Source organism: Sarcophilus harrisii, chromosome 2 (assembly GCF_902635505.1).
Source record: "Sarcophilus harrisii chromosome 2, mSarHar1.11, whole genome shotgun sequence".
Taxonomy (NCBI): Eukaryota; Metazoa; Chordata; class Mammalia; order Dasyuromorphia; family Dasyuridae; genus Sarcophilus; species Sarcophilus harrisii.
In genome coordinates, this window is record NC_045427.1 from 506,581,059 (window position 1) to 506,608,675 (window position 27,617).

A 27,617-nucleotide genomic window follows, 5' to 3' on the forward strand; every position below is an offset into this window, starting at 1 on the left:
TTATTTTTCATCCTTATCTCACATTATTTCTCTTCAATCTGTTCCAGTTAAATTAGAGAGCCATCTGTTTCCCAAAATTTGTACATTGCTCTTCTTGCCTATTATTCTAGTAGAATAATAATATACTATTATTACATAATAGTATAATAACAGCTACCATTTGCATAGAGTGTTAAGGTTTGCAAAGGGTTAGTTAATTTGCTCTTATAACAACCCTATGAGTTAAGTGAACACTGAAACTCAATACCTCTAAAAATCTTACCATTTTACAGATAAGATAACAGAACTAAGTGATTTGTCATTGGACACATAAGGAAGGCAGGGTTTGAATTCAGATTGTTCTGAATCCAGTATTCTATGAGGTATGTAGTTAGAGAGCAGAGAATATAGCCCTACAGTGGGTAAAAATAAGATCTGATTTTAAATCTGGTCTTGGAAATATCAGCTGGGTCACAATCTTAGTTTGTCTCAATTTTCTCAAATATAAAATGAGAATGATAATGGCAACATAATTTCCCAGAGTTCTTGTGAGGATCTAATGAAATAATATTTGTAAAAGACTTAACATGGGGATTGGAATATAGAAGGAATAATAAATGCTTATTTTATTTGGGGGCAGCTGGGTGGTGCAGTGGATAAAGGACCAGCCCTGAAGTCAGGAGGACCTGAGTTCAAATGTGGCCTCAGACACTTAATACTTCCTGGCTATGTGAGCCTAGACAAGTCACTTAACCCCAATTGCCTCAGGGTGAAAAATGCTTATTTTCTCCCTCCTTTCTGTAGCATCACCTGCCTGTCTTTTTTGCTCTCCCTTCATCTCTTCTGTCTTCTGTGCTTTGAGCACGACTTCATTTCTTATATCCACAATTATCAATGTTCTCTCCATCCTCAAATTATCATGCATACACTTATCATGCATATGATATATTTCCCTAATAAACTGAAAGCTACTTCAAGGTAAGAACTATTTTCCTCATCTTTGAATCCTTGCTACGCAGCAGAGTGTCTAGAATCTAAAGAATACTTAATGACTGCTCATAGAATTGGATATAGGAATGATGAACCCTTAGCAAGAGTTGGGGGTAGAGGGATTGAGTTCTAATAAAAATGCATATATAATCAAAAAGGCTTTGAATTGCAAAAAAAGAGAATGGAAAAAAAAAAAAAAACGACTCCTATATCACTCTCCTCCAAAAACAGAGCATTTAAGATTTTCTTGACTTAACTTTACAATGGTTTAATCCTTCAAAAAGAGAAGTAGCCATATGGTGAGCATCTATTCTAGATCACAGCAACTAAGAGGAATCAGTTGCTGAAGTAGAAATGATGGGAAACTTTGGGAGTATAGTTTGGTAAACAGAATCTCAAAATTAGGAAGTTATAGGTTCAAATCCTGCCTCAGACACTTTTCACTGTATGCTCTGTTCCTTCAGTATCCTGATCTGTGAAAAAAGGGAAGAGTTGAATCCAATGGTCTCTAAGATCTTTTGTAGCACAAAACCTCTGATTCTGTTATCCTATGAATTTGTGATAGAGAAGAGACATAATCTAGCATTCATTTTATGATTTGGGAGAGCAGATCTCAAAGGATTAGGAATGAAAGAAATTTCTCAAGAATAAAATTCTGAAAGGACAGAATGATTTCATAGCATCCGTGACTATGTAGTCCAATTTGTATATGAAAATAAATTTCCTCTACAGCATATTTGACAAATCATTATCTCTTCTCACCTATATTTGAAGGTCTTAGTGAAGGCCCAATGCTGTTTATTATAGTTTTCAGTTATTTCAATAAAGACAGCAATGTCATATCCATTTGTAAGAGACAAAAATCTGGGAGAGCTAATTAACCCATTGAATGACTGAATCGGCACCCTGTTTCCTCAAAAAAAAAAAAAAAAATCCCGACAGACTAAAATATTGAGTTGCATCTAATAAGAATATATATCTTAATGGGAATAGAGGCAAAATACTTCTCTAGATTGAAAAAAAATCAACTTCAGAGGCATAAAATAAACTATGTATTACTAAATGGAAATTTTGAAAAAAAAAAAAAAAAACCCGGGGTTTTATTGGCCTGCAAACGCAATACAAACGGTAGTGCAACAGGATATCCCAAAATGTTAAGTGTTCTAGACTAACAGTATGATGTATATGATAGCCCCACTTTATTGCCACATCTCATCTATTCAGTTTTATGTCCTATATCTTAGGACATTAATAAGATGGAAAATGTCTACGGAATGTAACCAGTATGAAGGGCCTCAGATGAATGTCATTTGAACTTGGGATGTTCAGGCTATAAAGGAGAAGAGCTCGTCTTAAGAGGTATGGGGTGGGGAATGTTGGAACAGAGATGATTTCTGGCTTCAAATATTTGAAAGCTTGACATTTATAATCAAATATAATCAAATGCATTGATTAGACCATTTATACCATTTTTTCCCCTGCACATCTTCCTTAATACTGTTTTTCTTTGATGTTGGTGACATCAGACTCCTGCTTTTAATTCTACCTCTCTAATCAGTCTCCTTTTATCTTTTTTACTGTCTCTGCTTCATGTTTTAATATGGCATTCTACCAAGGTTCTTTCCTTGACTTTTTCTTTCCCTATATCATCTCCCCTGGTAATTTCAGTCATTTCTGTGATTTTAATCTTTCTGCCACTGCCCCAGGCTTCAGGATCATATTTCAGTTCCTTTCTGGACTTCTCCACCTAGGAGTTTCATGAGCATCTTCAACATATTTAAATCTGAATTCATTAGTCTTGTTTTTATTGAGTTTTTCATCTTATTTCCCCATTTTCTTGTCAATCTAACTACTTTTTCTCTGTTATATTTGACTTAATCTAACCTGAGTCATCTTTGATCCTTTTTTCTTCATAGGTTTCATCTTCTTTATCACACACATTCACTTGACTGTCAAGCCTTGTTTATTATGACTCCTCATATCCTCTCATATCTGTCCCTTTCTTACTGTCATCACTCTAGCGCAGATATTCTTCACCTCTGACCTAGGCAACTTCATTAGCCTCCTAAAACATTCCCCACCAACATATCATTAGATTATTCTTTCTGGACCTCAGTTATCTTGTTCCAATATTCAAAAATTTTCTGGTAAGTAGAGATAAAGAGAAAGGTTCTTTATTGTTCCTTCCTTACCTGATATTCAAAGATCTGTATGTTTAGACAGCTTTTTAACTTTATCAAGCACAACTCCCCCTCATGTACTCTGCACTACTACCAAATTAGACTGCTAGCTGTCCCCTTAACACTCCACATGCTTTCTCACCTCTGCACCTTTGCTCATGCTGTTCTCCTCTGCCTGGAATGCCCGCCTCCTCCCTGCCCCACCAGTCTATGCTAATTGGCATCCAATCTACCCTAGAAGGTCCAGTTCCAACGCTGTTTCCTCCATGAAGACTTCTCTGATTCCTATAGTTGAAAATAATGGGTTCCCCCCATCTGACTTTAAAGCATCTTATCCTCCTTGCGTACTTGTATTATATTCTAATGTTAATATATTTATTTGTGTACTTGTCTATATTTTTAAAATATAGCTAAAAAGCTATATTTTAAGCTCTTTAACAGTAAGGACATACCTTATTTATCTTTGTATTTCTCCTTAATATAATACCTTGCTCATAGTAGGCAATTAAAGGTTTATTGAATGAAAAGTTACATACCATTTACGACCTGCATGACTCTGGATAAGTCATTTAATCTCTCCAAATCATTTTCTTTGTCTGCAAAAGGAGAGAGCTGAATTACATGACTTTCCAGTTCTTAATCTATGACTTGAGACTCTTGGTTTGGGAGACAGAGTAGTCACACTGTTCTAAGACTACACAGTGTTGCCTGGAACTTCATCTAGCAGGTAGGATCGTAAGTAGATAACACAAGAGGAAGATTTCCAGATTTAAGAGGTGAAAATAGGGCAACTAGGTGAAGGAAGTCAGCTTTCAAATGAAAGAGACTACCTAAGGTTCCAGAGGAAGGAGATTGGCCATGACAAGATCTTGATCGTGGAATCCTATGTCCTTTACAAGCCTTTTCTTAATGCAAAGGCAAAAAGTGTTCAGTATGAATCCAAAGATCATTCTAACATTTGGTGCCTTGCCAAGCTACAGTAATACTCCTTGCTATGATTTCTTATAGCAGCCTCTCATTAATACTGAAAGAAAAAAAGAAACCTGAAGCATATTATAGTGATAGCTCAGGAAAACTTCCATTTAGATTATAACTTTCCTCTCAAAAAAACACTTTGCTCAGAAAAAATTTGAGTAATAGATGTCTCCAGTACAAAAGCTCTTTGTCAGTAAACAGTTCAAAATATCTCTGCCTTTGTGAGAGGCTTTATTTAAGAATTCATCTCAAATCCCTTTTAGGAAAAGAACAGAAATGGTGCAGAATGGTGCTGATTACCTCAGACTAACGTGGCACATCTGGCCACAACTAGTGGATTTAATTTTAGTGGTGAGAAAACTTACCTAGCCCTGCTCAATGGTTTAATCTAAGCAATTGGATCACACTCAATTTGCTGCCCTTGGGTCTTAAAACTCCCACACGTTGTCCAGAATGCAGTTGCAATCTGATTTAAGTATTATGAAGACCAGAGTTGACTCAGCATTTCTATTTATTTTATTACTGAAATTATTCTTTTTAAGTCACTCTCTTCTCTCTTCCCCCCATTTTTCTTTTTTTCGCCTTTATTCCCCCAGAGTGTCAAATGCATAAACTAAACTTAATCTTCCAAACCAAATAGATTTAAAGAGGTCAAACTTAATGGTTTAAAAAAAAAAATTTACTTTATAATCAGTCTAAATAAAGAGAAAGGATGTAGTCATGTTTTAATACCAGTTACTTAATATATACTTACCATATGCCTACTATGTGCAAAGAGAAAAGGAAATACAGATACAAAGAAATCTAAGATGCAGTGTCTGCCTTCATGGGATTGCTAATCCAGGAGTGACAAATAGACTTTTACACAAATAACTTCAGCACAAGGTAGATTGTGATATGCCAGACTGCTTAAAATTTTACCAGCTAAAGGTATATTTTAAATATTTTGTACAAGAATGCATTTGCTATCAGTTGGCTTTATAAACATTTAAATAGATAATACTTGAAATGTGCTATTATTAACAATAATCTATACAGTGAAATTTTCTGCCTTTTTTGAAAAAGCTCAAAATTGTATTGCAACATTTGTGATTAGAGGTAGCTAAGTGGAGCAAGTGTACAGACTGGATTTGGAGAAAGGCAGGTCTGACTTCAAATCCTGTTGCCCAGTGATTATGGGTAAGTCACTTGACCTCTCCAAATATCAGTTTCTTCCTCTGTAAAATCAGAATAATAATAATAGCACATGCCTCATGGGATAACATAGACAAAGTACTTTGCTTACCTTAAATCATTTTATAAATACCAGCTTTTAACATTATTATTGTTATTATTGTTGATGTTATTATTGTTCTTATTACCATTGTTCTTAGTACTGGCTATGGTTTAAGTGTTATCACATCTCATTTGTTCTCCAAGAGGACCATGGTATCAGGAAGGTGATGCCATGATTTGCAGGTGAATTAGTGAGGAAGGCTTGACCGTAGTCACCAACCTGACTCTCCTCCAGAGCCCTCTGGGCCCTGTGACAAGAACTAGATCAGGACAACTGAAGACGTTCCGTGGATGTGAAATGTTGGTCTTTTTAAGCTAAACTTTTAAACAAATCTCTGTTTAATTGAGACAACCACTCATTCGGTGATTAATGATAGAGAGGTAAAAAAAATAAAGCAAAGAATGGCTTCTCCCCAGTCAAAAAAAAATCAGTCTGGGAGAAGAGCCTCAGGGTTTCTGACCAAAAATAGAACCACTTACTGTTTACTTCCATTCAGTGCTATAAGGTCCCACACAATGATCAGGTGGGGCTTGAGCTAGAACTTACTATTGAGAGCCAGAGTGATTTGTGTTTAAGACTTGGTCCTTAAGAAAGCAAATTAGCCCATATGGCTCAAGTATCTTGCAAGGTTTCATGCATCTACATTTATATTTCTTTGGTCAGAAGTTAAGGGTATAGTGGACAGAAGGAGAGGAAGGTGGAAAGCAAAGTTCAAATGGCAGTAGTCAAGAAGGCATTTAATACATGTGGACTTAAACAGAAATTGGTTATAATGAAAATCATTGGAAGTAAAGAGAGCTATATTCCAATTCTAATTCTGATAGACATTAGTTGGGTGACTCTGGGTAAATCATTTGGACTTTAACTTTCCTCTTCCTCACCTATAAAATGAAATGGTTAAGGTAGGTGATTTTTAACTCTAACATTCTGAAATCTAATGTCATTAACAAAGATAACAAATGATCATCCACAACTATTATATTATAATTAAATGGTCATGATTTTTAAAGTGCTCCCATTTTTGCAAGTTAGAATTAATTTTGGTTACTTAAACTGTGCTTAAAATAATTTTGCCTGTTCTTAAGATATGTTTGTAATCACACATATGCAACTGTAACTAAACATTACTTATTGTCCTTTTATGAATATCAAATAAATACCAAAAATGAATAACACATAGGTGAAAATTTCATACCACTAGATTTACAAAGTATTTGGTAAAGTTTATTTTGACTCATTCAGTACATTTAAGAAGTTCTCTGAAGGTATTTTTTTCTAAACATCCTATTAAAGCATTAAGAAAATAGTTTAAAGTTTAGACCATAATGAAAAGGATTAAAAAGAATTCCCTTGATGTTTCAGTACATTTTGATTTTTAATGATCTTTTCTAAAGCTTTTCCTAATGTCTAATTCAAGTGCAATAAATATCTCCACATTAAAAGTTTTATCCAAACTTTAGTTTAGTTTAGTCCAGTTTTATCAAAGAGGAAAAAGTATGTTATGAAAAATGTATGTTTTTGACCTTTGGAAAGTATTTTTCTCATTTTAGTTTTCAGTTTTCTTCATGAGAAGAATGGATGAAGAAAGATGTTCATTAAGACTAATATAAAGCTGATAGGACAAAAATTCTATAATCTTACATCTTCCTTTCCCCTCCTTTGTGTCTTTTGTGAAATAGAAAGTAAACTGATATAGGAATCAAATGATTTTAGGTTCAAAAGCTGAATCCATCACTAGTTAGTTTTGTGACCTTCAGCAAATGATTTCAATTTCTTGTAAAATGGGGCTATTGATATCTTTCCTGCTTCTTTCACTGGGATTTTTGAAGATCAAATAAGATAACAAAGGGTGAAAACCTATGGACACCTTAAGGATTTCAAGATTATAAAGTGCTAATTGCAAGGTTCTAGAAATTTAAATATTTATCCAAAAAAAGAAACAGTTACTTTTAATGTAATAATTATCCAAGTATACAAATCCTTCTATCCTTATATAAACATGCCAACTCAAATTCAAAGTAGCATTTTTTAAAATTATTCAACTTTAACAAATATATTACTGGTTGTTTTGAATTTTTAACAATATAGGCAGGAACAAAAGGAATGAAATGAAGTTTTAAGTATTTTCAAAATACTCATTTTCCATAAAGAAAAAATCATTCAAAAACCAAATTTCATTTTTCTAAGATAGCTTCTATTTATTTTTATAAGCATTATATTGTACCACCCCCCAAAATTGCTTGATTGGATTGCCTATTACTCAATTAACAAATTATTAACCCTTAGAATTAAACAATTGAAGTCAATCTCCAGGGCATCTATCATCTATCCATGTAATGTTACTGCTTTCCTAGATGTATTAAGGTTAAAAAATTACAATCTTTTCATGAAGTCATTTTATGGTAACATCATATCACCTATTTGATCAGAATGTTGAAAGTTGAAGAGAAAGGGGAAAAATGCATTTCATTTCAAGATAGATTTTTTTTTCTCTCCAAAAAGATTGTGATTAGAGAAAACATTGCTATGTTGTGCAGAATTCTCCTTATCTTATTGAAAGAGAATCTGATCTCTGCTATGAGCTCCTTTTCTATGCAGAAACAAGTGCTGCCAGAATCAGCTCCAGGAGCTTTTTTTTCCAAGGGAGGTCAAGTTGCTGAACTTGGTGTAGGTAAGAATACACTTGTGAGTGGCCCAGTGGCATTCAGAAAGTGGAACCCAGTGTAGGGCAATCGTGTCACAATTTATAGAAACATTGGAGAACTTGGTTCCTTTTGTTTGTTTACTTTTGATTCCATTTATGGAAAAAATATGAAAACACCTTCAAAAAGGAGACATACTAATCTTCAATTAATAAAGGCAATTTTTTAAAAGTCAGAGAATTTGAATTGTAAATGGAATCAGCCTTTTAAAATGGTGCTTATCCCCATTAGTGCCTAGAAGTCCTGATTACTCTCATTGTTGAGGATCCTATTATATTATGAATCAGCACACATTTATCTAGTATTTCATTTTCTCAGTTCTCTAGCTTATAAGCCTACTATAATCTACAAGATATTATCTTACATGTCTTGAATCTCATTGCAGTACCATGCAAAGGCTTTGCTCTTTAGCTTGAGAAGTCTGTTGTGTTTTTCTGCATGTTATGGATTTAAAATCATTCTTTCATATATAAGGACCCTTATGGTTTGTTTTACTCTTTCCTTATCTGGGTGGTGTTTCCTTATTTGTTTTCCAAAAATAACTGTGTGAGTCATATTATATGTAGGTTATTTTATAATAATCACAATGCTTGCAAAACACATGTGACCATGTTAACCTGAAGCCCCAATTAACATTATTTCTGGTCTCTTTGCAGCTAGATCCTGAAGCTAGTAGTGTTCTCAAAGAACTTCAGGTAAAACTCAACGGGGTCCTGGATGAGCTCAGCATAACCTACGGTGAAAGGTAACGAACACAACACTAAACTACAATAGTGACTTTCATAGTGATGGGTTTGAAGCAGTTGAGGAAACTAATTCCCAGAGAAACAAAGGTCCTAATCTATGGCATCATTAGAAATAAGCAAGAGACAGGATTTTATTAATCCATATTTTCTGATGCCAAATCTAGCATTCTTTTTATTATAACTAATGCTGGTTACATAGATTAATGCTATATGTATACTCGACTCTGGATTAACAATTAAGAAACAGAAAGCAAAATTACTAGAAATTAGCATTTGAGCACATAACAGGCAAGGGTTTAACATTCAGCTGGGATTTATTAAGTACCTACTGTGTGGAAGACCTTCACAAAATCTTGCTCTGAGATGCTAGATTGCAGGGACACAAAATGAAAAAGAAAAATTATGGTCACAGTCTTCAGTAGGCTTGCATTCTAGTTTGGAAGGAGACAGAATAATATGTAACATTTAAATAAAACAAGATACAAGAAGTTATTGGACCAAAGGAAAGAATACATTGTCAGGACTTGATATATCAAGTTTAGAAAATAGCTAATACTGGAAGATAGAGTATATGAAAAGGAATAATATGAAATAAAACTAGAAAGCTAAGTTCTATCCAGATTGTCCCTGATCATAAATGCCAAGCTGAGATGTTTGCATTTTACCCTTGAGCAAGTGTTTTTAACATGTTCCATGAATGAATTTCAAGAGATCTATTATACCTTTTATATGCCAGGCACTGGGTTAGGTATAGAGATTACAGTGACTCCTTTTGGGGATTTTAAATCCTATTGGGCAAAAATAGACAAAATGTACTTTTTTTTCCCCCTGAGGCAATTATGGTTAAATGACTTGCCCAGGGTCACATAGCTAGGAAGTGTTAAGAGGTCAGATTTGAACTCAGGTCCTCCTGACTTCAAGGCTGGTGCTCTATCCACTGTTCCACCTAGCTGCCCCAAGACAATCTGTACTCTTGTAAATATAAACCAAGATATCTACCAATAAGAAGGTATTGTGATATAGGGAATTATGAACTGACTCTATAAGCAGGTAAAGCTAGATTCATATACTGCTTGAGATGTACTGGCTTTATGACCCAAGCTAAATCACTTAAGTTTTCACTGCTCTAAGCAAGGTTCAGACTAAAGGTTATTGAAGTGTTGCCCAGTGATGGTAGAGGTAATCCCAGCCAAGAGTTCCCTGTATATATTAATGAAATCAGGAATCCAGTTCCTGTCCTTATTCCTATACAAAAGTCAAGGTAAATGGGGAGCAGAGTTCACACCCTCCTTTGTCCCTTTTTTCCCCCATTTTAAAGATGAAGAAAATAAGATTTAAAGAATGTACTTTAACTTGCTAAGGGTCATACAGATAGTAACTAACAAAATTAGAGAATGGAACCAATAAACTGTGATTCCAAATCCCACTTGCCCCCCCACAAAAAAAGAAATAGGAAATTTGAAATGATGGTGGGGGTAAAATTCAGTTTTGAGCATGTTGAGAAAAAAGTAGTCCTACAACACTTGGATAGAGAAACATCCAACATATGATGAAGCAAAAGGAAAGAGAATTCGGGCTGCTTTATAGATTTGAGAATTAGATGAACAGAGATGATAATTCTCCTGGGAGGAGATGCAAATGCTAAGGAATAGTGTGGGGGAGAGAAGACACAGGATAGTATATATTTGTCATAAATACATATGTTATGCAAATTGAACTCCATTAGACTCCACCCAGAACTTCATATTCTTATGACTGAATTTGAGAGCTAGTATAATTTCCAAAAGAAACTCGCCTTTCAGAAAGTTAACAAAGATAGCCTTCTCTGACTAGGGCACTCTAAGATAAAGACAAAAAAAACTGCCCCTTTGGAAAGATTAATTGACTTATTAGAAAACTTGCTTCTTATATTCCCATAATTAACTTTAACCTTTGCTTGTATCTAAACAAACTGTATAGTTCCCTGTCAAACTTTTAAGTTTTTGGCTGTCAGAAGTATCTTAAATTTCTTTTTGCCTCCACACACAGTATCTTAAATAAAACCGGTTCGCAATAATACTTTATCTGACTTGATGTGATTATATGTGTGTCAGATGGGTTAACAATTTTTTTTTCAAAAAGCTTTTTGGCTGCTAGACAGAAGTATGAAGCAAAATAGAAAAAAATGGAAAAATTAATAATCTTTCTCAGGCTCTGTCTTTTCATCATATCTTCACTCATACTGTTATTTACCAGTCTTCAGCAGAACTTATACCCAGGGACCATGGCCTCAATTCAGCATTGAAAAGAGTTCTTATGGTTGCTCCCAAACTATACAGAACAGTAGTAACCACACTTCTTACTAGATCATACCACTTTGGAAGAACCAAAAGCTTACAGGTCCCCAGAATTACTTCTTTAAACAGCTGTATTTAAATAAATCTGAAGCTTGAAAAAAATGCATCCTCCATTTCAGAAGCAGAGACCCAATTTATTATAGTTTAAAAAAAAAGAAATAAATAAATAAACTAGAAAATGAGCACAAAACAGAAAAAAAAATCTGCACAAAGAAAGTTACCATGGTGACAAGGAAGATCAAAACATACACTTAAAAGACAAGAAAATCAAAATTCCTGCATCCAAGGCTACAAAGACAAATATGAATTGATGTCAGGCCATGAAAGAGCCAAAAATGATTTTTAAAATCAAATAAGAGAGATAGAGGAAATATTGGAAAGAAAAATGAGACTGATGCTAGAAAATCATGAAAAAAGTATCAACAGTTTGGTAAAAGAAGGCACAAAAAATATTGAAGAAAATAACATTTTAAAAAACAGACTAGGCCAAATGTGAAAAGAAGCATAAAAATCCAGTGAAGAGAAGAATGTCTTGAAAAGCATAATTGAAAAAAAGTTATACAAAATTTATTGAAGAGAAGAGATCCTTAAAAAGTTGAATTGGCCAAATGGAAGAGGAGATACAAAATCTCACTGAAAGAATCTATTTCCTTAAAAGTTAGAGTTAGGCAAATGCTAATTACTTTATGAGAAATTCAGAAATAATCAAACAAAATTAAAAGAATAAGAAAATAGAAAAAGGTGTGAAATATCTCACTGGAAAAACAACTCACCTGAAAAATAGATCCAAGGCAGGTAATTTAAAAATTACTAGATTATCTGAAGGCCATGATCAAAAAAAGAGAAAAGCCTAGAAAGTATCTTTCATAGAACTATCAAGGAAACTGACCTATTTTTCTAGAACCAGAGAATAAAAGAGAACTTGAAAGAATCCACCAATCACCTCTAAAAAGAGATTCCAAAATGAAAACTCCAGGAATATTATAATTAAATTCCAGATCAAGGAGGAAATACTGCTAGTAGTAAAAAAAGAAACAACTCAAATATCATCAAGCAATAGTCAGGATAAGGCAAGATTTAATAGGTTCTATTTTTAGATGATCAGAGATTTTGGAATACAATATTCTGGAGGGCAAAAGAATTAGTATTACAACCAAAAATCACCTATCCAGCAAACTGAGTAAGCCTTCAGAGGGGAAAGGGGAAAAATAGAAGTAGACGATGAATTAATAAGATATTTTCAAGCATTTTTGTTCAAAATATCAGAACTAAATTAAAAAAAAATTGACCCTCAAATACAACATGTAAAAGAAGCATTAAAAAGTTAAACAGGAAAGAAAAATCATAAGAGATTTGATAAGGTTAAACTATTTATATTCTATATAGGGAAATAATATTTTTAATTCCTAAAACCTTTTTCATTATTAGGGCAGTTAAATGGAGTGTTCATAGTCAGAAAGAAGAACTGTGAATTAAATGTGATGGTATGATTATTCAAAAAAGATAACACTACATATATAGCATGAAAGATATAGCATCTTCCAAAAATCTATAAAGAAATAAGGGTATAAGGGGAAGAAAAGGGTGAGGGAAGAAGACAAAGGAGGGATCATTGAGTTGGGGGGGAGGTTGAATAATTGCAAGGCAAGTTATGGAAGAGAACTTAAAGAGTCAGCAGGGATAGGAAAGATGTGTATATATGTGGAGTAGGTATAAGTGTAAGTATGTGTATGTATCTATATATCTTTACATAAATATATCTTTTCTTAAAGGTAGCTGACTTGGGAGAGGGGGGGATGAAAGGGAGAAAAAAGAATAAAGTATATAAGATGAGCAGCAGAGGACCAAAGAACTATTTACAATTCCTTCCGTAAAGAAAAAAAGTGGTCATTAGTGAATATAATTTCTTTTACATATATATATATATATATATATATATATGTATACTTTCTTCATCTGGTAATTTGCTGTTAAATATTTGGAATCCTCTCTGGTGTTCTGCTGGGTACATGACAATATTTTCTTTTGCTTTGCTTTATTTTGTTTTGTATTTCTTTTCTATTTTTCTTACTCTTTTTTAAAATAAAAAATAAAGATGGGGGAAGGGAAAAATAAATGAGACCTTTTTAAAGAGAAAAAAGAAAAAATAATACCAACGTGCTCTAACAAATGATGATCATGGGCAGCTAGATGGTGCAGTGGATAGAGCACAAGCCTTGAAGTCAGGAGGACCCGAGTTCAAATCTGATCTCAGATACTTAACACTTCCTGGCTATGTGACCCTGGGCAAGTCACTTAACCCCAATTGCTTAACCCCACTTAACCCCCAAATAAAAAGAACACTTTGTCAGTGAATATTGTAATCAATCAAAACTGTTTTATAATTCCTAAAAGAAATCCAATCTAAGAAGTATTCCCTTCTTCCCATTTATTTCTGGACATAAATTGCTACTCATTTATATCATCTATCCAAACACATAAAGGGACAAAGTCTCTTTGCAGATTGTGGAAACATACCCAGACTGGCCCCCTGAGTTTGGCTTTCTAATTTTAAAAAATTCAAGCTGTAGAACCTCAAATATTAAATGGACTTTGAAAAAGATCTGGACAAAAAAAAAAAGGTTTTTAATATGAAAATTATAATCTTTCAACATGAATATTATGTGATAATGGAAGATGATTTTATAAGACAGATCCAATATGCCTCTTATTTTTAGTGATTTGTTTGGGATTAACTAGAGTAATGCTGAATCTAGGTTTATAATGCTGAAAAAAAAAAAAAAATCAAGCCATCTGCTACCCATTTTTAACCAAAGTTGACATGCAAACTTTACTACTGGACATATGGTTTTGCTTCTATCACTGTGGTTCTATCTACACCAAACAAGATAGACAAGATTTATGTGACTTGAATCATGAAAGCCCCAAAGACTTTATTAGTTGGGGATCCAAATTAGACAATTTGGCTATATCCATTGAATACATTAAATATATTTTCTGGAAGATCAATTTTGCTTTGTGTTCGAAAGTTTGTTTCAATAATTATGTCATTTGCTACATTGCTATATCTTTATAGGAAATTCAGGATATATTTAAGACAGGCAATTAAAAGGCCAGATTCTTTATTGACAGACACAGGATGCACTTCAGAGTTCAGACCCAAATATTAGGAAGCTAGATAAGCAACAATCTACATTACTAAGGGTGTTTCTTTTATGTTTCTGCTAAATGTATATTTGGCATATTAAGCTGACCTGATATGATTCTGAATAAATAAAGCCATTAAATACATTTCCTTACTTAGGAACTCTTGTAAGATTTTTGGGGTCCTTGGGAACTCATAAAGTCCATGACTACTTGGTAGAATTTGCTTATTTCAAATGAGCAAAAAATAATATTTCCTTTAATTGTAAAATGATTGGAAGGAAGAAATGGGGGGGGGGAAATAGTCCTTGAAAGCAGACCTACACGGTAGATAACAAGTGTGAATTCACCATCATTTAATTCCATAGTAGAATGTTTTCAGTTGTGCTTTCATTATTTTTGTTCATGATACCTAGAATCTTGGCTATTATAGGGGAATGTATTATTAATTCCAAGATAAAGCTTATAGCAGTCGTTCCTGAGGGGATTCCATCAGCAGAATGGCTTTTCACTTTCCTAAGTGAAAATATCACTCTTCAAGGGAAAGGGAATGTTAGAAGAGTATTTCTCTTCTATGGTAGCAAAAATATGTCCCTCTTTCCTCATACTTTTCATAATGACCCATAAAAAGGTGGGGCATTATGGGCTATCCTTAAAGACTGAACAGTAAATCAACTGATTAAATATATGTGACTATATATATATATATATATACATATATATGTATATGTATATATATATATATATATATATATATAATGTTACCCTTTATTTAGATTTATTTCTTCAGAGACCATTAAAGATATTCATTGTTTAGGTATGAACAATAAAGGGGATTTAGAAGTATATGATAATCTCTGAGTTCCTCTCCATTTCAATCCTGTGATCTGCTTAAAGTCTAAAATGAAAAAGGCATATTTATCTTTCTATTATTTCATTGCTTTGAAATATTAATGATAATGATAATTTGAGAGAATCATTAGAGTGATAATTACCTTGCTTGAATATAGCAATCTAATGAAACTATTAGTATTATTTACTTTTTGTTATTATAATTAACCAGAATGAGTAGTGGGAAAAAGAGTCTGAGCCTGAAATGGAAGGATATTATCTTTCTTCCCTATTTTGATTGTATGAATTTCCCTCTTTTCTCAGGATCCTTTTATTGGTATGAAAATTTTGCATTTTTTTTTCTTTTCTCATCACCACTCTTAGCTTTCTTTCTTCTTCTAATATATGTAATTTCACAATCATCTCTAAAATGTATTCAAGGATTTGGGGAATGAAAAAAAGAAATGGAATCCTTGCATTGGTGTTATTTCATTAGATTGAAATGAGCTCTTCATCACGCTTTTCAATTCCTGAAAAAGAAAAAGAGGCTAACTATACAAAATTTAAGCAAAGGAAAGTCTTACAACTGAATCAGGCAGAGGAGGTGGTAGGCCAAATGATCAATTAATATTTATAGAATCATTGTCCAAAGTCAGTGATACAAATGCCATTCAACAATGTACCTATAACCACAGATTCTAGATTCAAGGGGGAAAAAATCTGCTACTAAAGTCCTTGGCTCTGTCAAATAATTTAGAATATATATACCAAAATATCCCTAGAGCTTAACACAGTGTTTTGCACATAATAAGAATTTTAACAATTCTTTTAATTCATCCATCAATCATTTATTTAAACATCTATTTTGTGCAAAGCGTTGTATCTTAGGTATAAAAAGGAAAAGAACAGTAAATGATGTCACCTTTCAAGGAACTTAAATTCTAGGTGAATAAAACATGCAAAGAGATAGAATACAAGTAATTTCAGCAGGAAGAGAACATGAACAATTAGAGATTTGTGTCGGAATGAAACCCACAGGAGTCATGAGTATACTCACAAACTTAGTATTAATTGCTATTTCCATGTTTATGGAGCACCTTACTATGAAACTTGACCTGACCCCTTCCCCAACTTCAATCCCCAAAAAGCTATTTAAGTTGCAACATAGAAGGTTGAACATGGTCAAACTGTTCTCCAAAATTCCTTTTCGGGGTAGGGGGTTATGTTGTATATATGTTTAGTTTCCAGCTCATAATTGAAGAATGCGTGAAGCAAATGAGTTTAGAATTGAATCAAATGAAAGGAAATGGAAATACCACCTCCAACAAGAACAATGCAGCTATGGACGCAGAAATTGTTCTACGACCTCTTATGGACTTCTTGGACAAAACGTAAGTACTTCAGGTATTTAACTACTACTCTGGGAATCAATTAATTTTGATTTTGTTTATCATGAAACCAGGCTGTCAAGTCCTTGAGGCAAAGAGGTGTCAAATTTAATCTTTTTTATCTACCTTTATGCCAGATGCAATATCCTTCATTTACTCAGTGCTTAATAAGTATTTGAATTGAATTGAATGAAGTTAATTTTCTTTTCATTGTTCTGTCCAATTTGTTATTCTGAGTTTAGTTGCTATGGATTTAGTTTGATTTTAACAACAATTTAACAGGGATTTATTAAATGCATCCTATGGTTTCAACACTATATTGAGAAATGATGATACGAAGATTTAATTGGAAAGTGCCTGCTTTCAAGGAATCTAATAGGATATTTAAGACTCATACTCACGTAATTAAATTACAAGATAGAATGTGATAAGAACAAAGAGTTCTAGGCAAAAATGCTCTAACAAACATGAGCCAGAGAAAGCTTCACTGAGGAGGTACCATCTGAGTTTGTTGTAAGTTGTACAGGGATTTAAAAGACAGAGATGTGGAGAGAAATTTATTTTAGGCATGGAAGATGTTCTTTGAAAATGGATGGAGGTAGTAGGAGAATGTATTATGGGACTAGAAAATACCAATAGAACAGCTTTTTTAAATAATGTTTTTCTATGTGATAAAATTTTAAAGGCACTGCTAGACTTGACTATTAATTAGTAAACTTAATTATATGCACAATCACATAAGTCAGAGTTGAAACAGATATCCCTGGCCATCTCCATCTTGGAGAATCAGTCAGTGATTTTTTATTTTATTTTATTTTTTTTTTTTAATTTAATAGCCTTTTATTTACAGGATATATACATGGGTAACTTTACAGCATTAACAATTGCCAAACCTCTTGTTCCAATTTTTCACCTCTTACCCCCCCACCCCCTCCCCTAAATGGCAGGATGACCAGTAGATGTTAAATATATTAAAATATAACTTAGATACATAATAAGTATACATGACCAAAACATTATTTTGCTGTACAAAAAGAATCAGACTCTGAATTATTGTACAATTAGCTTGTGAAGGAAATCAAAAATGCAGGTGTGCATAAATATAGGGATTGGGAATTCAATGTAATGGTTTTTAGTCATCTCCCAGAGTTCTTTTTCTGGGTATAGCTGGTTCAGTTCATTACTGCTCCATTAGAAATGATTTGGTTGATCTTGTTGCTGAGGATGGCCTGATCCATCAGAACTGGTCATCATCTAGTATTGTTGTTGAAGTATATAATGATCTCCTGGTCCTGCTCATTTCACTCAGCATCAGTTCGTGTAAGTCTCTCCAGGCCTTTCAGTCAGTGATTTTTTAAGTATAGCCCAGAGAACCCTAGGTTTTCTTTTAGAAGGTCTGCAAATTCCAAATTAGTTCTTATTTCTAATATAGCAAATATCTATAAATATAACCCATATAAATAATTCTTTGGATACATCCTTAATAATTTTAATAGTATGAAGAAAACAATAGTTTGATAACTGCTGGAGACCAATCCATACTTAAAAAAAACTCTTTTTATTGTTATATATGACAAATCATATGGTTATGTATCCATTACTTCAAGACTCTCTGTCATCAGCACTGTTTCTGTTTTATATTGACTGCTTTCCTTTTAAGAGAGCAAAGGCCAGGAGATTGGAGTTTGAACCACTGCATTGGTATTCCTTGTTTGTTGCCTGAGGTATAAAAATGCTCAAGCTGTGAAAAGGGATGCTGTGGAGGGTTAGCAGAATTCCTGCTGTTCTGTGGGATGTCTTTCTGAACCTTAGGGAACAACGAGGAGGGAAGCGACACACATTTGAATCAATAAGTGCATACACAAGTGTTTCATTGCTTTCCACTCCTTAGCTGGAATTACTGAACTGATCTGAGCTAAGCTTGGCCCAGAACAATGTGGATGAAGTCAGCAGGTCTTGAGGCACATTGGTCTGCCCTGAGATATCTCTTAAAAAAATAGATTCCCTTGGTCCTCTTAACTGAATTTATAGATTCCATCTACTCCTATTTCTGCTCTCTGGAGTCAAATAGAACCAATCGAACACTGCTTTCCTATACCAGTTCTTCAGATCCTTGGGATAATTATCATGCCCTCCAGTCTTCTTTTAACCAGGCTAAACCTCTCCATTTCCTTCAACAGATCATCATATGATCTGAATTTAAAGTCCTGCATGACTCCTATTTTCATTCTTGCTCCATTGCATAGTCTATCAAGGACTTTCCTAAAGTGGGTCCCCTTGCAAACATATTGTCCCAGATATGATTAGGGGGGCAGAGTACAGTGACATTATCATCACCTCATTTCTGAGTGCTTTTAGAGGCCACTAGGACTTATGGAGGATAAAACACTAAAGCTGGAGACCGAAAGAACTGAGTTCAAGTCCTACCTCAGACTTTAATGATGTGACTCTGAGGAAGTCATTTGATCTCTGTTTGTCTCATTTTTCTCCTCTGTAAAATGGGGATAATAATAGTACTGATCTCCCTGGGTTATAAGGGTTATGAAAATCAAATTAAAAAAAACAAGCAAACAGTGAAGTGCTCTATAAACCTCAAAGTGCTATCTAAATGCTAGTTATTTTTGTTGTTATTACCACTACCACCACAAACTTTGCTACTACAGCTTAAATTAACATTAAACTTTTCTAGCTGTCCCATCATCCTATTTGTTCACCTTGAGTTTGCAGTTGCAATAGAATTTAAAGGGCAAAAACTGTTTCATTCACATGCCACACATATAAAAGGTACTTAATAAATACTTTTTGTTTCATAAATGATTTGAAATTTTATCTTAATTTAGAACAATTATTTAGCCTATCAAGAGCTTTTTGAATACTAACTCTATCAGCCAAAGCATTAACCAGAATGCTGAGCTTTGTGACATCTGGAAATTGTCATGTCATCTTTGCTTTAACAAAATCATTGATTAAAGCATAGAATAGCACATGGCCAAGCAAAAATCCCTGGATATTTCTTTAAAGGTAACATCAAACCATTAAAGACTACTCTTTGGGTCCAGCCATTCAACTGGTTCTGAATCAACCTGACCATTCTTTCCACTAGTCTATTTCTCTTCATCATTTCTCCCCACCTAGCAGGAAATAGTTTACAAAATAACTGTCTAAAAATATTTTAATTTAATAATATAATAATACTTTATAAGTATAAATACAATGTACCAATACTTTATAAAATATTTGGCCATAAATCTAATGTTATTTCCCAAATTTTCAGTTTAGTAACCTTGTAAATAACCATGTTTAATCTAACATGATTTATTAAAAATTCATGGGTAGAAGCAGAATTTTTTAAAAGAGAAAGATGGTAATGAAATCACCACTCTGAGGAGAAAGAAAAAGATGTCTGATTTTATATTCCCCAGACAAGGTAAGAAGTGATTTTCTGGTCATTCAGATACAAGAGTATAAAGACTGAGTAGTAACCAGGAAAATCTTAGAAACAGAATGAAAAAGAAGACAGAAAAGTAATTTTCCTCAACAGTAGCTGCCCATATCCCATGCTCCTAAAAAAATTTCTCAAGGGCAAAAGGAAACGAAAAAAGTTATTTTTAGAAGAAACCAAAAGGTTCTATGACCATTGCTGGGAACCAGAAATAATTCACTAATAATCAGTACCAAAGTGAGAGGCTAATGATAAGTTGCTAGGAGAACATTAATTCCAGCATTAATTAAGTAAATAAAAAGAACAGGTGGTTTCTTATTGTCTATATCCTGGATTAAAAATAAGAAAAATTAAGAATTATAGCAATATCTAGTGAAAAGCATTTCACACATATGCATGTGAATAGGTATGTTTATACATGCCTACATATATGTACAGCTATATTTATACATGTATAAACATGCATGCACATAACATGGGATGCATATATGTGCATGAAAATACATGTGAACACACATATGTATACATGTACATCACAAGAATTCTATTTGATTTTTTAATTAAAGAATCATCTTTAAGTTTATTATTCAATTGACTTGAGAGAGAGGCAGAAAGATGAGTTGGTGGGATGTCCATTCAAGTATGTCTTATTTTGGAGAATAAGTGTGATGACCACGTATTTTAAAATCAACCAGAGTCAAGAATTCAGGTTAAGGGAAAATCTTCAATTTTTATTCTCAGTAGAGGTAAAGAAGGATTGGAGGTGAAGGGGGATCGGAGGTGAAGGGGGGATTGCAATAGCAATGTGTGCAGTTGTGTCAAGAAGCCAGCCAGCAGTTTCTTCCCACCTCTCTTCATGCCCCTCTGCCTCCACCCACCAAAATTGTCATTTTCTATATAACACATCAGGACTTGCACAAAGAGTGGGCAGGGGCCATTCTTTCTCCAAGCATATATATTAATAGAGTATGGCCCAATTACTATTTAGCCTCATGTGCTTGGGACCTCAGTGCATCAACTCGAGCTTCAGCCCATTACAAGTAAGCCTTAAAAAAATTATCACAGATCTTTTCCATTTTTTCATGTGTTTACTATCTTTCAGCTTTATTTTCAAAAGCTTCCTAAATGCTTCTTTGGTTATCGCTCTTAAGCTTTTCTTAAATTTATTTTTCACTGATTCTCATTGTTTTCTCAAATAATAATGCCTATAATCTTCCAACATCTATCTCTATAAGAGTTTACAAATAAAGTTATTTTTATTGTAAAAAAAAAAAAGTGTTAAGCATATACTTTGCTTGACAAAGAGATTCAGTATTTTCTGGCTGAAAAAAATCTTTCCATTTTTGTTAGTCTCATTCTGACACATGTTTTTATATCATTTAATTTTCTTTAGGAAATGATTATAATTTGTGATAATGCATGTTCTTTTACCTGTTTCCCACTTATTAGAGAGGTTAACAGACTGTTATGGTATGTTGCATATCATATCTTTTTTCCACTCATTTTTATTCTCAGTTCATCTTACTTTTTAATCTTAACTTTGTCCATACATTTTCTATACACAGGAAACTGAATTAGGGATTTTTCCACATAAATAATGAAGTTTTTCCTGAGTGTAAAAAATAATCAATTTTGTTTTAATTCTATTATTTTGCACTCACCCTATCTAGCATCTTAATATTTTTTTCTTAAAGCATTCACATTCTATAAGCATAAGATTTCTCTGTTGTTTCTAATCTTTCGTTTCTCTCAATTCGAATTCCTGAGTTTTATTTTCTACTATATTTCTCATTATACTCCCCTTTAAAATGAAATCATTGAGTATCAAGGTATTAGATTGATTTAATTTGAATTATTTGTGATCCACGGGCCTTAGCACATCACTAATGTTCAAAGGATTTTCTTGGCAAAGATAATGGAGTGGTTTGTCAATTCCTTCTCTTTTTATAGACAAAGAAACTGAAGCAAATGGAGTTATATGACTTTCCCAGGGACACACAGTTGGTAATTGTCTAAGGCCAGATTTGAACCCAGGTCTTCTACTCCAGACTTCTCCATCCACTGAGTAGGCTAGTCAGCATCAAATATATGTTAATTGTTTCATCAGGGATTTAAAAATTGTTTTGTTTTTGGAAAATGCATTATTGATCTTTATCATAGTCATTAGACATCACAAACTTCACAGTCATTTTAGTTCTTCTCAAAAAAAAGAACCATCTCTTAACAAAAAGAAGTCAGGAAAAAAATTCCAAATCATTCAAGATAATAGCTGTATCTAACAATGCATTCATTATTCTGTCCTAGAAGGTAGTCCCCTACTTGTCTATTGTGAGTCATTTGTCTCTCTTTGCACTTTTTTACTTGCATTTATTTTAATATTTCTTGATGTTTTCATGTGGTTTTTTATAGTTTGTAATTCTTCCTTTGAAAATTGTATCTAGTGACCCAAAGATCCAGTGATCTTTGGCCCTTCTCTTATACTTTTGGGCCAATTGCCTCTGAACTCTGGCTGCTGAATTTTCAGCAGTAGTATTTGATAGAACTATCTCTTTCCTCTCAACAAAAATTGTTCATTTCATAAAGGGGAGTAAACAGAATTGAGCACCATTCTCTAATTCTTCTTGTTATTTCTTCATGGTCTACCATGGCCAAAGAATTTATCAGCAGTTGCAATGAGCTCGCCATGGTTAGCTAAGCTGATTCTCAGAATGTATGCATGGTCTGTTGCCAATATTTTATTTGAAGCTTTTTCAGTAGATACTGCTGAAGTTTACAGTCCCCTGGCACAGCCTCGACAAACTCAGAGTCACCTCCATATGTCAGTGAGGTAGAAGAGCGTGACATTGTAAAAGAATGGCTTTATATAGATGTAAATTGTTATTGTTCTTTTTGTTACTGCTAGACGTGGACCATGGTCCCTTATAACTGCTTAATATATTCTTACTGATATTTAGGTGGATCTCCTCATAAATAGAGGTTATAGTGAATTAATCTAAACTATCAAGAATTATAATCTATTGTCTTTCTCTAGTGAGACCACACATAGCTTTCCCATACATTGGAGATAGTCACTTGTAATTTATCTCCAAGGAGCAAAAATTCCTAAGTAACAGTACTGGTTTAATGACAGCTAGTGATGAAAATAGAAATTACTTAGTGTTTTCCACTGTGTCATGGATATGTGTCATTTAATTCTTGTCAATTGAGAATGATGTTGGGAATTATTTGTCATGGAAACTTTCATCTGTTATTGCTTAGTCATATGCATACTATTCAATAGTATAAGCTAGATGGGGCTGAGAGATCCTAGATCCTTCTTTTTATCACTCAGTTCCAATCTACCATTACATATATATCTCAGGCATTAATTTTTGATCAACTAGAAAAGAATATAATCAAAAACATTTTGTTTTAAATGAATGTTTTGTGCACTCTTTATATATATCCATCATGATAACTGATATTATGTCTATGGTGTATGAAGATCAGTTGAAAGACCTATACAGGTTAAGCCTGAGGTAGAAAAGGTTTGAGATGGACAGGAGATCTGTGTTCAAATATTTGAAGGGATATCTTTCAAGTGGGAAATGGATTAAACTTATCCCAGTGGACACAAACAAGAACAATAGTTAAAAGATGGGAAGAAGTCAATTTATGCTTGACTTCAAAGAAACAAAATTCTAGTAAGAGCGAAGTAAATGGGGTACCTTGGGAGATGATAGGTTTCCACTCTGGGAAAATATCTTTCAAAAGTCAAGATGACCACTTATCAGATGTTAAAATGCACATTCTTATCAGGTATGAATTATAGTAGCTGGCTACTAGGAACCCTTTCTACTTGAAAATTACAGGATTCTCCTTTGGTTTTTGAAGTCTGATTATCCATTACTGAAGTAATTAATGGTGAAAAAATGTATAATGAATTTATATTATACTAAACTAAATTATACTAAATGAATTTATATTAAACTAAACTATAAAAAATAAAATTATATTAAACTAAAATATAATAAATTATATTAAACTAAACTAAATTTATATTTATTATATAAAATCCCACACAATGTGATTAGTTAGACATGTTTTTCATTACATAAAAGTACTGTGTAATGGAAATGGGGTGGAAATTGTAATCTGAGGACCCAGGTTCAAGGCTTCATCCTACCACATTATTATTACCTGTATGAGCTTGAAAGCAGAAAAGTGGAAAGATCATTGAATCTAGGATCAGAGGATCTGGGTTTCATTCCTTCCTCTGTCACTATCTGTCCAACTCTGGACATGTCATTCCCCAATCTCAGTCTTTTATCTGAAAGATCAAAAGAAATGAACTAGATACACTTTGAGATCTCTTCCAACCTTAAATTTATAGTCCCACATACATCATGAAGACATTGATGAGTCATGAGAAATCAGATGGCTAAATGCGTCCTGATTTTAAAGAGACATGTAAGTACTTAACTTGAAATTTCAAAATGAATGTCTTGGTTTTATTTCAGTTTAAGTCTCTCTGCGAAAATCTGTGAAAAGACAGTGCTGAAGCGGGTTTTGAAAGAACTATGGAAGCTTGTCCTCAACAAAATAGAAAAGCAGATTGTTCTTCCTCCTTTGACAGATCAAACAGTAAGGAATTCAGCTCTGGAATATATATATTTCAAACATAACTTTTAAGTGTTTTGGTTAATTGAACAATTTGGAATTTGAAGAAACCTTCATGAACCAGCCTCCTGAAAACACTGATCCAGGGAATTTTTTTCCTAACACTGATAATAATAATGGCACTTTTCCTTGGGGATCTGATTTAATTAATATCCAATTGGAGAGAAACTATGTGCATATACATCTCTTTAATATGAATATTGTCCAAAGATTCACTGTTACTAGATCCCCCTATAAACTGAGTGATGCTATCAAATTATTTTTTTTTACAAAGTCTTGACCCATATTGTTTTCCATATGAACTTAGAGAATTTATTTTGCTTCTGACTCAGATATCTATGAAATGAAGGTAATAATCATATCTGTTCTATCCATTTCATAGAGTACTTATGAGGCTCAAATAAATAACATATATAAAGTGATTTGCAAACCTTAGAGCATTATGAAGATATTGGCTATTATTCATTAAGCATGCACAGGGACACAAATTTGGTTATAAAAAACATATCCCACTAGACCTTTCCCTTCAAAGAATAGAAATTCAAGGGAAAAAGAGAAAAAGAAAGTGGAGGGAAGGTTGGAGAGGAGGAGGGAAGGAGGAAGGGAGACACAGAGAGAGAGAGACAGAGACAGAGACAGAGACAGAAAAAGAGATTTGTATACTCTATTCTTCTTATGCCTTTGGCTTTTTCTGAATGATTAAATTGTCCTGAAATGTCTTCACTTGGGTTAATAGTGCAGGCCTATATGATGAGTTTGAGAAATGTAATATTTTCATTTTAAAGTATATCAAAAAGCAGGTGTGGAGGAGTTACCTATTGCCAACAAAGATGCACAAGGGACAGGTATGAGACTAGAGTTACTCCTGACTATAAACACTGGTCATAGGGATTGGGCTGAGCAAGTAACCACAAATACAAATCATAAATCCCACGAACCCAAACTTTCTTGATGTGAAAAAGCAAAACAGGAAATTCCAATATTATCAGATTCTTTTAGTATAATATAGTTTGCATACTTGGCAACTGGTAGCTTGGTGCTAATAAAGGTCCAACACAGTGCCTAGCACTTGAAATACGTGTAATAATAAAAGAAAAACACTTACATAGTGTTTTAATATTTGCAAAAATGTTATATAGAAATTCTTAAGTTTAAAACTCACAACAACCCTGTGAGGTTCTTATTGCAAATGTTATTACTTTCATTTTATAGAAAAGTAACTTGAAATTTGTAGAGGATAAAAGAGTTTGCCCGTGATCATATGACTAATACATTTAACAAGCAGCATTTGAACTAAGGTCTTAGTTAATTCTCAGGATAAGCATCTCACATTATTTGAAAAATATTATTTTCTAAGCCACAAATAAATGTGAAAACACTTCAGTTTCCTATTTCATGAGGTAATTATGCCTTTTATGAGATAAGATTTTCTTTAAAAATATTAAAATTATTCTTAGTTCAATATGAAAATAGGCTATGGAAATTAGCTTGCCCACAATTTGCTGACTCTTGGTCACTTAAGAAAGTGATGAAGAAAATGTTCATGTATATTATACTTAGAACAACCACATACATTTTTTTTGTTCATCATTTACCTACATATTCCTACCTTTATTTCCTCTTTTTTAAAAAATCCAAGTAAATCTCTTCTCCAACAGTAATTGGCATGTATTTTTTTCACATAGCTCCATGAGAACTGAATCCATTGAATCCAGAATCTGGATTCAAACTCAATTCTTGGTCAGTCAGAAGTTTTCCCATTTTAACATTCTGTAATAATTATCTTAATAACTAATTTTGATATAACCTTGTAAAGTTTTAGCACTTTTAACAATTCAGACAGAGCATAATTGTTCTCTTATCACTGACCACATTTTTACTGTGTTAAAAAGAGCAGTTTCATAACTTTTCTCCTTCTCTTTTCAGGGACCCCAAATGATTTTCAGTGCAGCTAAGGATCTTGGACAGCTATCTAAATTAAAGGTAAGAACATTAAATGAAAATCTAACTACCTCTAAAATAACCAGGACTTAGAAAAAAAACCATTAAGTACCTATATGTGCAGAACCTTGTACTAGATGCTAGAGTATGAGGAAGATGGGGATACAAATTTAGGTAAGACCTAAACCTTATTCTCAAAGATATTAATGTCTGGGAAGGCTTTTTAAGAAAAATATAGCATACTATGTTATATGATAATTATGTAACAATGTATAACAAAATTGTGTTTGAGATTAATAACACAAAATACTAAGACAGTGTAGGAAGACATTTCAAGCACAGAGACATTTTAGAAGTCACAGTGCATAAATGGAGAATGATCTGTGATAAAGGTAGGAATTTCAGGTGATACTAGATTTCAGAGGACTTTTTTTCCCCCTGAGGCAATTGGGGTTGAGTGACTTGCCCAGGATCACACAGCTAAGAAGTGTTAAGTGTCTAAGACCACATTTGAACTCAGGTCTTCCTGACTTCAGGGCTGGTGGTCTGTCTACTGCTCCACCTAGCTGCCCCTCAGAAGACTTTTAATAGCAGATTTTGAACTTCTCTCTATAGTCTATAGGCAATCACTGAAGTCCTTGAGCAGAAGAGATATTCATTAAAAAACATAATTTCTTATTTGTATGAACTAATGAAGAATTAAAAAAAACAGAATGTGAAGTGCTATATACAATGACTTAAAAAATATAAACTAAAAGAATACTAAAAGGAAGCTATACTCTGAGAAAAATAAATGTTCCTGGAGAAAAGAAAATGAAACACACTTTACTGATGACAAAGTCAAAGATCATTAAAGCTAAATGACGTATACATTAGTAGATGAGTCGTGGTATCTTGTATTCTTGCCAGATTGCTTTCTTTTAAGTTCATCTGAAGGAATAGAGTGAGGGGAGACTCTTCGACCTTTAGAAATGTCATGCTGTATGTGGCAAAAGACATTAGTATGTTGTTTTTGTCTTAAAGATAAT

The 27,617-nt window shown here is 33.3% G+C and overlaps 1 protein-coding gene across 2 annotated transcripts in view; it reads left to right on the top strand.

Annotated features, from left to right (window-relative positions):
* UNC13C (unc-13 homolog C) overlaps nucleotides 1–27,617 on the top strand; it is a 668,923-nt gene that overhangs the window by 567,008 nt on the left and 74,298 nt on the right. For both annotated transcript variants that reach the window (XM_031955232.1, XM_031955234.1), the window contains 4 exons: nucleotides 8,759–8,847; nucleotides 16,401–16,550; nucleotides 24,489–24,612; nucleotides 26,575–26,631. In XM_031955232.1, coding sequence (XP_031811092.1) covers nucleotides 8,759–8,847; nucleotides 16,401–16,550; nucleotides 24,489–24,612; nucleotides 26,575–26,631 — 420 coding nt within the window. The remainder of the gene's footprint in view (nucleotides 1–8,758; nucleotides 8,848–16,400; nucleotides 16,551–24,488; nucleotides 24,613–26,574; nucleotides 26,632–27,617) is intronic.